The sequence below is a fragment of the Cyprinus carpio genome, chromosome A6, assembly GCF_018340385.1.
Source record: "Cyprinus carpio isolate SPL01 chromosome A6, ASM1834038v1, whole genome shotgun sequence".
NCBI classification, from domain to species: domain Eukaryota; kingdom Metazoa; phylum Chordata; class Actinopteri; order Cypriniformes; family Cyprinidae; genus Cyprinus; species Cyprinus carpio.
Window position 1 is genome coordinate 20,990,660 of NC_056577.1, and position 17,104 is coordinate 21,007,763.

The window sequence follows — 17,104 nt, forward strand, 5'->3', positions numbered from 1 at the left end:
TTGAAAACAGTCCCACAGGACCAGCATACCCTTCTGAATCGTACACAAGGGAACTGTGCAATAATAGTTTGCATGCTTTACATGCTCTATCATGTTGTCATTAATATATTCACCCTTTTAAATTGGCTTCAGACAAGACAGGTAGGTAAATTGTCTGCCCAGATGGATAAGAAATCAATTGTGAAATGAAAAGACAAGTTTGTGTACCTGACAGCTTCCTAAATGCTTGACTTTCAGATGTAGGAGAGAGAATGAAAGGGGAGAGTGAACAAAAAGACAGAAAACAAGCAGAAAAACTAGGATTTGTGAAAAAATAAAAGGATGGATGAGCACGGAGGAGTTCTTGGGGGGAGATACAATGTTAACGGCTTAAATTAGGGTCACCGCAACAGAGCAGGCACCTTTGAATTTTATTTTATTTTTTTATTTTTTTCACCCCCAAAATTTTAATTTTGTAATCATTTGATGGTAACAGTTTGCTGGTAGCCACTGACTTCCATAGTATTCCATAGTATTCCATAGTATTCCATAGTATTTTTCCACACTATGGAAGTCAATGGCCACTGGCTATTCTGTCAAATGGTTACCATCATTTTCAAAAACTTTTGTGTTCAGTAGAAGAAAGAAGCTCGTAACTGTTTAGAACGACTTCATTTTTGGGTGAACTATCCTTTTAATTATTATTATTATTATTTTTTTTTAAGAATTGCAATAATCAGCACAATAATTTGTCACATGCACACAATGACCACTCTTTGTCATAAATTCCTGCAGCTGGTTCAGAGTTGCTGTAGGTCTCTTAACAGCCTCTCTGACCAGTTTCCTCCTGGCTCTTTCATCGTTTGGAGTGACGTCCTGATCCAGGGAGAGTCTATGTTGTACCAAATACCTTTCACTTCTTAATAATAGACTTCACTGTGCTTCTAGGCATTGATAAAGCCTTTGAATTTTTTTATTGTGTCCATTTCCTGACTTGTGCCTGTCCACAACTTTATCCCAGAGATATTTTGACAGTGCCTTGCTACCCATAGTTGATTGTTTGTTTCAGTTGCACAACCAAGGACTTAAAATGCCCCAGGAAGCTAATCAAAATGATCACAGCTGATCATATTTGAAAGTCAAAAAGCTTTTTTTCTGACATGTTATATCATTCACTTGGACATTATAAGTTAAACTGGCTTGTAGACTGTCTACTTAATGTCTGCTAAAACTTTATTTTGATGGTCCCCCAACAGACTTTCTACTGACTATAAGTAACTTTACAACATCTCAGCTTATTCTACTAACACTAAACATAAACCTAAACCAACAATCCACTAATACTCCAATGAGAGTAAGCTATGTAGTTGCAAAGTTACTTATAGTTAAAATGTCTAAAGAGGACTATTGTTATTAAGCATAACCAAAATAATTAAAAGTTTCATGTTGCCATGACTATATTCACCCTTTTAAAATGACCTCAAGACAGGTAAATTCTCTTCCCCAATGGAACAAGAGGGAAAATTAGGATTTATGAAAGAAATAAGGATGGATAAGCATAAAGGAGTTCTTGGGTGGGAGTTCCAAATGTTAATGACTTAAATTAGGGTCACCACAACAGGAAATCGCAGACGACCGGGGTGCCATAATTCATCATAGTAATGATGAGTAGGAATAGGTCGCTCAGTAATGCTGTGTAGGAATAGGATATGCAGGAAAGTCAGCCTTTCTTTCACCATGACCTCATACTGCCAATGTGTCTCACCACAAGACATACTCTCCGCCATTTAGACGAGAGAGATGATTTGTCAGTCTCTCTTGCTCACATGTGCCCGCACGTTACCCAGCAGCTGGTGCTAATACACCTCCTTCTGTCACTATGTGCCAGTTTCTTGTCATTTGTGCGACTATTCATTTCTTACCACAATTCCTGTTTTCTTTCTCCCTCCATCTACAACCGTTCGGTGGGAGTCAAGCTGAGTGTGCAGTCTTTAGCGGAAAACTTTCTGCCCTGTTTTGCTCTCTTCTGTATTATTAGGACTTATAAAGTGGAACAAGGGTAAACTAAGACATGAACTGGAGGACTTTCAAATGAGAGGAGAAACTATACATTTTTTATACTAAACATTGTAATTGATTTGGAGTTTCTTCCATTATATGCATATTTTTTAGCTTGTTAGAGGCACATTCTGTGCTGTATTATGGAGCATTTGGCCATGATATCCTATAAATATGTACGTTCTTAAAAATAGATTGAAGGAGAGAACTTTTCTTTGTTCATTGACAAGACTACTGAAACAAAAACAATTGTGGGTCTTAAAGGTACATAAACACAGACGAATAATGCAGAGCATAACGTGTGGCAGTTTGTCAGGGTGTGTTAGAGAGGACCCTCAGGGCTGCAGTATACAACAGAGACTGCAAACACTGAGACAGGATATCAATCCAAGAGCCTGGATATTGGAGTATTGTCTGTCAGCAGATATCAAGTACACTTAATCAAAGATTAACAAATTAAGAGGAGGCACTTAAGTGAGGTATGTATCAGACACACACACACACACACACACACACACACACACACACACACACACACACACACATAAATTGAATCCAAAAATCGGAGAGAACCAATAAAAATGCTTATAAACATTTGAATTGTTAATGCATTTTTAGGATGGCAATAATCAGCATAACAATTTTTTTTTTAATTAACCAATTATTTTAAAGAATTTAATCATTTCTTATATATATATATTTATTTATTTAGTAAGTTAGAATAAAAGGGATATATATATATATATATATCCCTTTTATTCTAACTTACTAAATAAAGTAAATTGTCTCTATTTTTAGTGATCAGTGACATTACATTAAGTTAAATATAAGGTTTTTGTGTCTATTTGTTGATGAGGGATTTATGGACACTGTAATATTTTTAGATTTGTGGATGGATTTATTTATTTATTTTTGATTAGCACTGAACTATTTCACTATTAAAACTATTAAGATCATTCAATTTGATTTCATAGTGCTGCTATTAAGAGATATCTTCAACTGAAATGTGGGCAATTAAATATTAAGATATTCATGTACCTTTATATAAGTCATAGAATGAATGTACCTTTAGACAAATCTTGGTTCTCTGTCATCAGTTCCTCTCATCTCCTGAATAGGTACAGTTATCTGTTCAGGAAGGGTTAGGAAAAGCACAAAGACTTGCTCAGACTTCACTTCACTTCACTTTTTATCAGGCTGTCGGGTTGAGTCTGCTTGGCAGCGTGTTTTTGTCACACAAAATATGTGGCAAAATTATTTGTGAAAACAGAGCACTGGGTCTCATTACTGTTCATTCAAACTCATTCCAGAACATTATTACACTGTAATGCAACTGGATGTAAGAAAAATAAAAGCTGTGTTACCATGTACCGGTCACTTCCTGGTGTTCTGGACACATTAAGAATTAATGAGCTCCTTGTCGTGTCCTTTCTTTAAAGTGCAGATCCTATGCATGCATTCATACACACCTTATAACCATAAGAAATTATTTATTTATTTATTTATTAACATTTTGAAATTAATTAAAAGATAACTGCATGGATGGCAGAGCTTTTTTCTTCTCTCTGCTGAAGTGCACCACCCAATGGAGAGGCTCATCATCCAAGTGTGGATGGAGAGTATTATATGCGCATCCTTGGTTTAAAGGCAGAGAGAGAGGGAGACTCTTACAGCAGATGAGCGGTGATCCTGGTCCTTGACTCTGTGTGTGCTCATTCAGGGAAAGCGCTCTTGGCTCACTTACTGACGTACACAAGTAATGATAGTGTGAGTGGATTCGGCTGGTCGCTGGCTTCATTCTATCGCTCCCTATTCACATATACATCTCTCCCTTGCTCTCTTTCTAACTAAACTCATTTCACACCTCTTCATTTCATGGTGTTTTTACACTGTGAAACAAAATTCAGATTCTAATTGTTTAAAACATTTTGGTAAATCTTTGTGAGTACTTATTGTACACTTCTAATATAGTCCAAAAATTGGGTTGATTATTGCGAGAAGTGTGAATTTGAACTGAACTGGTCAGGCAACACAGGAAGCTGAACTGGTATTTAATTCAGAATGAAGTGTTGTTTTGCATAGGTCCGTATATATGCTGCTTAATTTTCATTGATGAACAGAAAGTTCATAAAAACAGAATATATTTTAAATATAATTTTTTGGTATGTTTTTAGAGACACTTTGGATCAATTGACCCTAAAACCTTGAACAGTAATGTTTATGAACTTATTGTATATATACATTTTATATTATTAGCCATTATTAAAAGAAACACTCAATGTATCCAGAAATCACTTGCAAATCACACACCAAAAATGCTGTCAGTGTGAAAAAACGCAAATCTGTTGTTGCAGCTGTGCTGATGTTTCTCTTATGTATGTACCACAAAACAAACCTCAGGGTATAAGAAACAGGGAAGATTTTGTGGATGAGGAATCCAAAGTGTGTGTATGTTGGTATGTGGGTTTGATGGTTTTTGGCCAGGCCCAGTAGAGTAATGGAGCAATTGATTGCTGATTGACCCCAACGTCACTAAGGACACTTCTTTCTGTTCAGCCACTGCATTACTTTTATTTACATTATGGCCACACAAACCCAGATCTCCAACCACCACCCACACTATGACATGTAAAAGGAGTACAATGAGAGAATGAGACTAAAGAGTTAGCTTATCATACTCTTTAGCCTGTAGTCGTGACGGCAAGAGTGGCCAAGTAAATTGACCTTTTCTGAGGAACTACAGCTGAGACAGTGAGTGGGGAGAACTGAAAAACACGTGATCAAGGGTGCAAACACAGCAGAGTTGTGTGGAGAACCAAACGGATAGATCTGAGTGAATCAGCAAAAACACAACTTCTTTCTGAAGGTCATCGGAGGTCAATTAGCGCCTGTAAAACAAAGAACAAGGAGTGCAGGACAGGCTGACAGATAAAGGAATCTCAGTCATTTCATAATTCTACTATAATGTGATGACCACACTCTCTCTCCAAAGATGAAGATAAAATAATATAGGCACATTTTTTATATTTTGAAAAGAAACCAGTACCTACAGTTTCCTACTTGATATTACAGTGGCTTTGAGACGTAAGTCAACATTTGAAGTGGACCAAAAAAAAAAAGATATTCAAAGTTGTTCTAAGACAAGAACGGGTATTGTTTTGGTTTTAGGACAAATTTGATGAAAGGTTTTGACCCACTTCAGATGTTGACTACTGTATTACCAACAGTTTATTTGCTTTTTTGCCACTTTTTATTTACAGAGTCCATTGAGAGCATGGTAAATCAAGAGGATAGATAAACAGAGGGGTCTTTATTCAGAGTAGATGCCATATTTATGAATAAAAACAAGACAGGATGTATAGTTCAATATATGATACTGCTGCGTCAATCATTCAGCGGATGCAAATATGTATTCATAAAATATTCCCTTGTAACATTCAAAGAAATGTGTTGTGTAAAATATTTGACAGTGCTATCTATACGTCTATCTCTCACGGTTTCAGTTTACATCCATGCATTAAATATGGTGTCTAATGGTGTCTATCCTGACTAAGGTCTATGGGATTTGAACCCACAATTATCTGAATGAGCACCACCGTTACTTCTCAAACCATTTTTTATTTTATTTTTATTATTATTATTATGGCAACCCCTCAATTTTTCAGCATCCAGACCCCCAGAATATCCAGATTATTGTCATTCAACACCTACACAGAAATATAATTCCCCCCAGGTGAAAGCTTTTATGAAATGACACATTCAGAGCCATGAAATTTCCTTGTGCCTCACAAGAGTAAAAATAATAAAACACTGCCTTTAAAAATGTTTTTTTTTATTTTCTTGCAGGGTTCCAGGACCAATGTTCACTCCAACCCAAAGCCCGAGGGAGTTCCACTAGTACACTGTTTAGCTGTAGGCTGTCAAGGTGGGACGTGACTGACAGGAGCTCTTTCCACACACTAATTGGCAGAGTGGGAAAGTCTGAAAATGCAAATCTTCATAATCAGGCACGGTTCAACATTAGGAGCCATTTGTTTGTCTGTTTGTTTATTTATTTTGTTTATTTTCGGGTGCACGGGAAAAAAAATCGCTTGAGTTGCAGATTTTCTCCCTGTGATAGCATGTTTTTCGCTTTGTCTATTCAGCACACCGCGTGTCAGCGCGAGTGTGCGTGCAGTCGCGCGCGTTTGTGTGTGTGACAGCCGGTTGTGCAGCGGCGAAGGGTCGCTCACTCACCATCTGCAAATTGCTTTTTTTCAGCGGGTCGGTGCTGCGCTGAGCCGCGGCTCCGCTCGCTGTTTGGAGGGAGCCGTTCCGCAGTAATGAGTTTGTCGGCGTTTGGGGATCGCGCACAAGTGTGCGCCCTGGGTCACTAATTCAATCCTGAGAGCGTTCTAAATAATTGTTAATACCTGCTAAGCGTTAATAGAGCTTCATAGGCGATTCATCAAGCTGTCGATTTGTTTTAGGGGTTGTGACATTTTGTGTCTTTGATTTCAAACACGTCCAATAAACGTGGCCAGCGTACAGACCTCTAGGGGGGACTTTTTATTGCAACATATCGAAAATGGCCATTATGAATTCAATTGTTAATTTAGCTTTCCATTTGACAACCAATATAATGCGTGATGACATAGGCCTACAGATTGCTTTTGATTCTTGCTATATTCTTTCAAATAATTTCAGCATATGTGGGCCCACATCTAAAATGAGGTCTATGCATGTGCACACACTATGTACACATTTCCAGAGTGCCCTCCTGAGTGTGTGAAGTGCATTGTGTGTGAGAATGTGCTTCTGCCTCTCTTGTAAACTGAGCCATAGAGACGCTGACTACAGGGGAATCTCATCGGCAATGCAGCCTAGACGCCAAAGAACACACTACCTCTTCCTCTCACTCTCTCTTCCTACTTGCCTCTGTCTCTTCCCCCCTCTTTCATTAAATACACCTTGGCATAGGGCTGCCACCATGCAAGATCAAACTTGTGCCTTTTGGTACCATACATCATTCTTGAACGTAGTGTCACAGAAAAGCATATATTATGGAGACACAAAGCAGGCATTGTCCTTATTCAGACTATTCAAATTCACTTGTACATTAACAGATGTTAATAAATAAATTCAAATAAATATGCACCTGTCATTAAGAAAAAAAAACAGTGTGTGTGTCATTCTGGTACATGGTCGGGATGAAGTGATGGCTGTCACACACATTGTCTCCTCTGACACAGCAGAAATGAGAGGAAGTCAGGAAGAAGAGTGGGGGATGGGTTTGAGGGCACGCTGAGATTCAGCTTCAGTCTGGGACTCTGCCTAAGCTGAACAAGGACAGACAGCATCTCAGTGGCTACCTCATGCTCTAACCAAACATGGCCTGTTGTGTGCATAACACAGAAACATGACAAATGTCATGTTTAGCTACTCAGTGTGTCAACCAGGCTGAATTTCTGTTTGAAAAAGATACATGCAGGGCCTCCCTGTCTTTTACTCTTAGAATTAAAAAAAACAAAAAAAACAAAACAACAACAACAAAAAAAAAACCTTTGTACAGTACCGATGCCTGCACAAAAAGACAGCAGCAAATAAAAATGCTCCCCTGGACTGGTCAAAAAAAGAATGATATAAAAAATATTAAAGTATTAAACCACTTTATATAGAACAACATCCTTTTGTATTTACACATTTCAGAAAAAAAAGTGATTTGAAAAAACAAATCTTTTTAATCAATAACTTAACATTTTAAGAGAGACACATTCATGTATGATTTGTGCAAATATTCTAGACACCGCTTGTCAGAGAACCTTTTTACTTTCTTTAACTTGCCCAATAGATCCACTACACTTTGTCTGTTTATTACCAGGCAAACAAAATGCACAATAAAAAAGCACAATTGGGATGATGAACCCCAGTGTTTCCCCCTTGGTTTACTTTAAATTAGCTAAACTGCATAAAACACACTAGACCAACCAAGTCACACATACAAGAATACAGGTCTCGTTATTTCCAACAAAACCTTCACCTGATGGATTATTCAAATTGTATTAAAAAGGACAAATTATTATAAAAATTTCAAAAGGCACTGCACAGAGAACACGAAAAGGGCATTACTGGTCAAAGTAACTCTGACAGAGAGTTATACTGACATTTTGGTTAAAGGACTGTGTAAAAAAAATGAGAACATTTGGGATTTAATCTTATTAATCTTCATATGCTGGGCAAATTAGCTCATAAGTGGCAGGTATGATGGAGAACAAGTAATGTAACATTACGCCCCCTGAAACATAATGAATGAACTTCAAGTCATGCCAATGAAAATGTTGGACTTTAATATTCAGATTTTTAAAAAATCTCTCACACATTTTAAAGCACTTTCCTTGCTCTTTTCATCAGTGTGAATTAATGGTGGTTCTTTAAGGGAGAGCAGACAGCATATACATGTGTGATGGGTGTTTTGTAGATTTGCATGCAAGTGATGTAAGAGAAAAGAACCTGTATCTCGCCCATACATACATGTATTAAATCTGATATCATCTGAGCCTTTGAAACTTGGTTCTCTCTGACATTCAAAACAGTAATAATAAAAAAAAAAAAAAAAAAAAAAAAAAAAAAAAAAAAATGCCAGAAGCAAAAAAGGATAAGGTGAAACACTAAGGGACTAACCATCCAGTTTAGCCTTTAATACAACAACAAGTGCAGAGGCCGGAACACTTCAACAAAAACTAAAGTTCAGCCACCAACAGGCTGTTGTCATCTTCACACAGAGTACGCGTACCTGCGAGAGGCTGAAACTGCTTGAAAAAAAACCCCGAAATTAGAAGATGAGGACTCACGTTGCATCACCTCAAACTAATCTTGTACAGCCTTGTTCATAGTATTTAGTATTAGAAAGCCGTTCATTCTGATATAATAATAATACACATTGAGGAACATTTGGTGTAATGTAACTGGGAGTAAGGGGAAATTAATAGGAAGTTAGTCAGTGATCATAATACTGTCGCGAAATCTGGATAACCTTAAACAGTCAACTGCGGTTCAAACTATTACAATAAATCAGTTTAATGTTTGCCATTGTGAAAACAATTTACCATAGCCTACTTTTAAGTTTCATTTTATTACTCGGGTAAACTAAACAGTGATCGCGACCTTTTAATTATTATCGATTAAAAGACAAACATATAGTGTCACTCAAAATCATTTTCTTCTAACCGGTCAAAATATGAGACGTTTGCGAGCAATAATAGGAATAATAAGAAAAAGAATACGAGGAATATAAGAATAAAAATCACTCTTTTTTTTCTTGTTTGTGTACCCCACATATCTTTCAACTTTCCTCTAATAAATAATTTCCTTTTAAATGTGTAAACAAAAACGTTTTCATGTGGTAAACGAATGTCACATTGTACCAAGCAATTATGAACTTGTTCATTTTACGATTAAAAATAAAAATCACTATGCCACATTAGTATTAAACCTCAAAATAAATAATTTTTGAAATTAATTTTTACAAATGTAAACAAATATAACAGATTGATCTTTTGAAATACCCGTGTGCCATATGCGCAATGAGGCATTGTTTTTTTTTTTTTTTATATATATATATAATACAAATCGTTAGGCTATTCTTGCCTTATTTTTATTATTTTAATTTCATCTGTCATTTAAGCCTAATAGATGTCATTGTAAAAAAATTAATTTTGTTTTTTGTATAACAATAATAATATAATAATTGTATAATAAATTTTAGCCATGAAAAGTGATTGGAAAACAGGCTGATGCATTTGACAGGAGTTTTTATTAAACATTATGAAAACAAGATTCTGAACAACATTCCATTTCGAAACATTTTGGTTTGGATTTAATGACACGTAAGGACATTTATCATTTCGATAAATATATAGAAATTATAGGCTATGTACAGTTTTGTTTTCTTCCCCCGCCCCCCGTTCTACTTATTTATTTTGTACATAAGACAGCACATATGGTTATGTAACCTTAATCCGCTGTGCCTCAAATTAGACCAATAGACAGAGAGATTGCTTCATAACGAACTGTATCATAATTCATAATTTAACCGAAAAAAACAAACAATGTTAACAGTGGTTTTCAGGTGAGATATCAAGCAGATACTAACCCAGGTAAAGGAACATACTTGGACATCTTAATTTAGAAGTCTGGACAATATCTGTTAGGAAACTAAGCATACAAAGGTAGGGAAAAATTTGAAAACTGACATATGACATTTCACGTGCATTAGATAATCCACTTTGGCAACTTCTTCATTTAGCCTGAACAAGATGGGCTATATTTCAACCTCAAATGCGCATGATTACTTATAGCGAAGTTTGCACACAAGCCCTCTATTAATGTTGAATTATATCCGCATTTAATCTCTTGACATCTACCTGTAGTGTAATTCAGTATGGTCGGAAGCCTATTATCATGACAATGTTTTAATGCAAAACAATAGGCAACTGCTTTATACAGAGTATGCTACAGTTTTATTATGTCACAATAAAAAGTTAAAACAACCATTCTTGCCCTATTAACGACGCTTGTCATATATTTGAAGTTAACAGTTTTATGTCGTTCATCATCCCGGCCATTAAGACATATATAACTTTCTTCAATAGATGATCTTCGTTATTTATATCTAACCAGTTTTCAACATACCTTAATTTCTTTTGATGTACAAAATTCACATAATCAGAGCTTCTGTTAATGAATTCTTTTGAATTTGGTGCATAGAATATTAGCAGCAATTAAAGACATTGTGTTTATATGCACTTTAGATCGACTATGTCCACCGTAACAGCAATTCGATTAAAACAGAGGAAAAGAAATGTTATTTAAATCCCAATTCTTCGAATCGTAGTGCAGTAGGCTTCCTTTGAAAACGTACATATTCAATAGGATGAGAATATCTTTGTTATTTGCATGCTACTACATACAAACATCGTATTAAGACGTTTTAAATAATCAAGCAAAAAGGACTATAAAAAAGAAAGTTAAATTAACACACCATTTTACCTCTACATATGTACAAGTGGGAATAAATAACTCTTGACGTAGTTCAGTTTTTTCCCCTTTGTTCTTATCCTGTACTTTTAAACAATAGAAAATAAACGCAAGGACGGATTTTATGTGATTTCGCAGGTACGCATGAGTTCCTTCACATACACGGTTTGTGTCGAGCAGAAGAAACGAAAAAAGAGAGAGAGAGAGAGAGAAGAGAGAGTGGTTAAGGGCCATGCTTTTCATCCAAGTGCTGTATGAGTAAGAGAGAGAAAGGATCTGGCGCGTTTGGAGTACCGTACATGTCCCGCATGCAGGATTTTGGGGTAATGCAGACTTGATCAATGCTTGAGGGCCCTCAAAGTTCATAAGTCCCCTCAACCTCAGTTCTTGACTGAGAAATGTCAAGAATGTATTGCTATCTCCCTTTCTTGCTTATGTTTTAATATGATTATTGTTCCTTACAAAGTCCCTTCACAGGCTGAAGTTCCGTTTCCAGCATGTTCTCATCGCCATTAAGACTCGTAAATCCTCGTAAAAAACAAAAATAAAAAAAAAAAACTGTAAAGACTGTATGTCTTTAAACACGTCGGACTTTGCAGTTAGCCTATAAAAAATAAAAATTACAGAATCCAAAACTGATAGGTCTTTGAAAGTTATGCGTGATCCCATATTTAGATCGGAGGTCCTATGAAGTAGAAGGGTCCGTGAAGTAGGCCTATCTGTGGAAGATAATCCTAACAGTACACTAACTTTAAGACTTTTATGGTACAGTACTATATGTACACAAATAATGAGCGAAGATTTTAAATATGTCGCTGTTAGGTTAGACTCTACACTCTTAAAAATAAAGGTTCTTAAAAGTTTCTTTTCAGCACTTTAAGTTCAGCAAAGGACTTGACTTGCTTGTCAATAATAATTGTGGCGGTAAAAGTGGGTAGTTCTTTGGAAAAGAAGTGCTGGATGTTATGGGTTCTCGATTTGCACATTGGGTTTTGGGTTCTTTAAAACACCACATAGATGTTTCTCTAGAGTCCTTGAGATTAAAATATTAATTTGTAAAACTTAAAAAGGTTCTCCTATGGCATCAGACCTTTATTTTTAAGAGTGTATTCTCTTAAGTGGACATTGTATTTAAGATAAGAACTGCAAATAAAATTCACTCTGAAAATCATACAAATTAAGGTTTAAAAAAACGAAAACGTCGGTGCGGAAAAAGTCTTTAACAAGAATCACTCTCACATGAAGAATTCCGTGGAAGTGGTTTTTCCATGAGTGCCGTTGGACGGGTCCCGTGTGTTGCCGCCGCCGTTAAAGGTTCGGCTCGCGAGCTTTTCGTACTTCTCCTTGTACAGGTCCCGCTCTTTGATCAGACGCGCCACGTCTTGCTTGAGTTGCTCCACCTGGCTCTGAAGCGTGCACTTTTCGCTCTCGAGTATGTGGCGCTGCTGCACGCGCTTGTAGCGGCACGACTGCGCGTAGCCACGGTTCTTCAGGGTTCGCCGTTTCTGCTTGAGACGGATCACCTCTTCTTTGCTGAAGCCTCTCAGTTGCCGATTGAGCTCGCGCACTGTCATGCTCACCAGCTGCTCGTCTGAGAAGCGGTCCTCGAGGCGCGCGTGCGCGTGGTGGCCGTGGTGATGATGGTGGTGGTGGTGCACCGGATGGTGGTGACCGTTCGTGGCCGTCGAGAGGTCTTCTCCGACGTATTGCTGACCGCGAAATCCTTCGTAGGGTTGGTGGTGATGGTGGTGGTGGTGCGCGTTACCGATAAGCGCTTCCACCGCGTCCTCGGGCGTCAGGTTGAGGGCCTCTGGACTGATGTGATGCTGGTAGTTGGGAATCCAGTAGAGATCTTCCAGCTGCTGCTTGCCCGAGGAGACTTGGTTGTTGTTGTTGTTGCCACCGTTGTTATTGTTGCCACCATTTCCGAGGTTCTGCCCAGCCTGCGATCCGGGACTGGGGGCACAGAAACTGGGCGAGGAAGGCACCGAGGAGCAGGGTGTGCTGATTGGGGTGGAGGATAGCGAGCCCGGGGGCAGGCGGTGGCAATAGCGGTCGGCCTCCGGGGGCTCTTTCTTGACTTCAAACTTCATGAGGTCGAAGTCGTTGACATATTCAATAGCCAGGGGGCTGTTGGGCAAATCTGCGCTCATGGCGAGATCGGTGGCCATGTCAGTCCATGCGACGACACCTGCCCTAACAGCCAAAGCGACACGCGTGGGTTTCACTGGGATTATAATGAATATGACTGATGAAGATGAGTGGCCAGGGTTTAATACATTAGCACGAGCTTCTATTTATAGTGCAGCGAGATATACATATGCCCATGCATGTAAATGTACTTATACACCTGCCAGTTTGCCTCTTGTTGACAACTTATCCCAGGTCAGATTCACGCGTTAATATCATTGGCCAGGGCGGCAGAAACTTGAGATTCGTGAACTCAAAACCACCAACCTGACTTGTCCTCGCTTCACCGTGTTAAAGCTTACATGGAGTTTCAGAGAAATCGTCCTTTGAGTATCAGAGACTTCAAATATCCTTCTTCACCTCCGTGTTTTAAGTTCCGTTTAACTGGAGGCTATAAAGTTTAAGCTTAGGCTACATGGGAAGAAAGCGAGAACTTTCTCAGATGCCGCAGAAAAGTCCGCCACACAGCAAATGCGCGCGCGTCAAGTTGAGAAAACGTCAGACTTTACCTCGAAGTCCAAAGGAATGATGCTGCTGCTTTTTTTTTTTTTTTTTACAGTTACCAGCAAACGCGGACCGCAACAATTTGCGTGACAAATCTCAGTATAAGTTCCTTTGGTGGGACGCTCCGACGCAGCTCGACGATGGATGCGGAATTCTGGCTACTAAATTCACCTCCCTCCGCCGTCACTTTTAAAGTTATATGGACTGCTGTCACCGTTGCTTTTCGTTTACGGCTAGAGCTTCTTTTTGCACTGTTGTCCACCGCTGACACGCAGTATCACTGAGGCACTGAAAGGGACAATGTACCACTTTATAGACATGGAGCGTCCCACCCAGAGAACGGAAAGGACCAATGAGGGGAGGCGTAGCAACGCATCTGTGTGGCGGCTGAGCCGAACGCGCTCAACCGCCCCCTAGCGACGCCCCCAATCCCCCGGCAACCGCACGTGGAAGGTGAGCGCGAGGAAAGGCAATAGCCCTGCTCGTCTTACTTAGAAAATGTTTATTTAGAACAGAGCAAACATTTCTTAAACGTTATATGCATATGCTTCAGGGATAATTTAAAAACACATTTATAAAACGGATTGTACACGTTTGAATTTTCATGTCCAATTTAATTCTATATTTCATAGACATACATTAATTTATTTGTGAATTATCATATAATTAGATTGATTTAAACAGCTACATTTTTACTTCAGAACTAGAAGTCAATCGTATGAGAAATTGCAATAGGCATGCAACGAGAGCAAAATGAATACACAATTAGAGGACAATTATGACACAATAACACAATGTTTGCACTTTTAACACTTTGCTAAGTTATTTTCTCATTTAAAAATGTAAATATGCTTCACTAATCTCAGTGCAACGACAATAAAGAGCAATATTAAACTAACTATGCGTATTTCACGCAGCATCACATTTAATTTCACAACAATCATTTATTAACAATTAATTATTTGTTAAGTTAGTATTTATTAATTAATTTATAAAAGCGTGCTACCGTTTAGAATGATTTAGGAGATATGACATAGGAGAATTATTCTAAAAAATCCCTAGTGTGTTGATTAGATAATTATGTATTAAACTGCATATTTCCTCAATGTGTTGTAACCCCGTGAACAGTCATTCAGTGTATTGATCTAATAGGATAACACACATTCCTCCCCGCTTATGACCTATAGGCAGTGATGAACTCAATAACGCGTGATCCAGCAATAAAATCAATCCACATTTCCGCCGGATAAGGAAAAGTGCGCAATTTGTGCGGGTGAGTTAATTATGATCCGCCTCGCCAGTGCCAGCCACGCTCCGGATTTCTTTAGCAATTAACCTCTAATTGCATCTCGACTCATCTGCGCGGATCGACAAATAATTAAGCCCCACGCAGCGCGCGCCTTCATCACCACAGCATATGTCTTATTCAGAGGAGCCAGTCTCGCGCTGAAGGAAGTACCCAAAGATGAGGGTCAGTCTAACACATGCGAGGCCAGGTCCTTATTGCAGTGTAAGGATACCGAGTAATGAAGATCAGTATAAAAATGTTTGAAATATATCATAGTGCTTTGTTAAAAAATAAAAAAGAAAGAAAGACATGAGGAGGAGAGACACTTAAAGGAATAGTTCACCCAAAAATTACATTTGTTGACATTGTACTCTTTGTACCCTCAGGCCATCCGAGATGTACATGAGTTTTTCTTCATCGGAACAGACTTGAGTAATTTAGCACAACATCTCTTGCTCACTAATGGATCCTCTCCAGTGAATGGGTGCCGTCAGAATGAGAGTCCATACGGCTGATAAATGCACAACACCAGTCCATCAAATAATGTGTTGGGAAGAAAAAGCTGTGAGTTTGTAATAAACAAGTTTTTAACTTCAAACTGTTGCTTTTGGCTAAAATAAGAGTTGTCCATCTATAATATTGCTTTCTCCAGTGAAAAAAGCGGTCTCATCTGAATCAGGAGATTCAGGAGGATATGCAGAGATCAAGCACTGTTTACAAGCCAAAACAGTTTTAAACAAATATGACTAATTTTGATGTGAGAGAACAACAGGGGATGGACTTTCACTGGATTTCGAAGAAGATTTTGGTCAAAAGTGACGGTTTAAATATCAAATGGATTTGTTTTACAAATACGCAGCTTTTCACTTCATAAGACAGGTTAATTGATGGACTGGATTATTGTGATGCTTTTATCAACTCTTATTCTGACGGCACCCATTCACTGCAGATAATCCATTGGTGAAGATGTGATATAATGTTACATTACTCCAAATAGGTTCTGATGAAGAAACACACTCATCTACATCTGGATGGCATGAGGATGAGTACATTTTCAGCAAATTTTCATTTATGGGTGAACTATTCCCTTAATTGCTGTGTTTGACAGGTCTTTACATTCATAAGCAGTGCTCAGTAATCCCTCACTCTGTAATTGGCTCAGATGCTTAATACTTGCCAGTTTATATTAATGTATGTGTATTTTCTAGGCTTCAATATTAATATCAATTATCAAAATAAAATCTGCTGTATAACTTACTTCTTACTACATCTGAGACCTCTTTTAACTTTATGTAACATGCTAAGACTTTCTTTCCAGGTGCCAATGAGTGAAATACAGACACGCTTGAGGCTCAAATCTGTCAACGGAGGGGAAAAAAAGAAAAGCCTAAGAGGACGGCACAAATCATATCAAGGTATTTGAAGATGAAGGTGTGCTAAGTCATTATGGAGGTTTTATCAAATAAGCATGAGTGGACCTCAAAGTCCAAGCTAAGCAGTCCGCTTTGAAAATGCCACATTTAAGAAGATCTGCCATCGTCCATTCAGTGAGCAGAGGTGGGTGGGTGGGTGGGGATGTGGCCGAGGGCTTGAGACATAAATTTTGAAGTCAGGGCTTTCATTGTGCTTTTGCATATTGGGAGTTAGCTGCTGGTGCAATTCTACCGATTTAAGCAAAATGGACATCAGCACGTCCAAGGAGAAAAAGAGTATGATAGTGTGGAAGAGAGAAGGGGGGTTTGGACTAGACATCTGTGAAAATGACTGAGACGGATTTGTCCGGTTAACCCTTCTTTAGCCAAAATAGTTGAGAGGTGCGAGGTGGAGTAGGGGGTTATCGGAAAAAGGTTTGGAAAGGAGGTTTTTGTGGGCCTCAAAATCTCACAAATGCCTGTTTAAAGACTCAGCAGTAATCATTTGACTACATTCAAACTAACATGTTTACAAAGTTCTATGAAGTTCTCAGCGAAAAAGTGAGTTAGAAGGAGCAAGATGACAGAAAAAAAAGCAAGTTAAGCGTTAAAGAGAAAAAGAGACTGATTCCTTCAAGAGAACCAAAAAAAGTTGAAA

At 38.2% G+C, this 17,104-nt stretch overlaps 1 protein-coding gene across 1 annotated transcript; it reads right to left on the minus strand.

The window, feature by feature from the left end:
- Positions 1-9,810: 9,810 nt before the first annotated feature.
- On the minus strand, positions 9,811-14,041 carry LOC109054964 (transcription factor MafAa). Its single transcript, XM_019072189.2, has one exon. It carries the CDS (start codon positions 13,221-13,223, stop codon positions 12,288-12,290), a length of 936 nt encoding a protein of 311 aa, XP_018927734.1. The 5' UTR covers positions 13,224-14,041; the 3' UTR covers positions 9,811-12,287.
- Between the last annotated feature and the right edge of the window lie 3,063 nt (positions 14,042-17,104).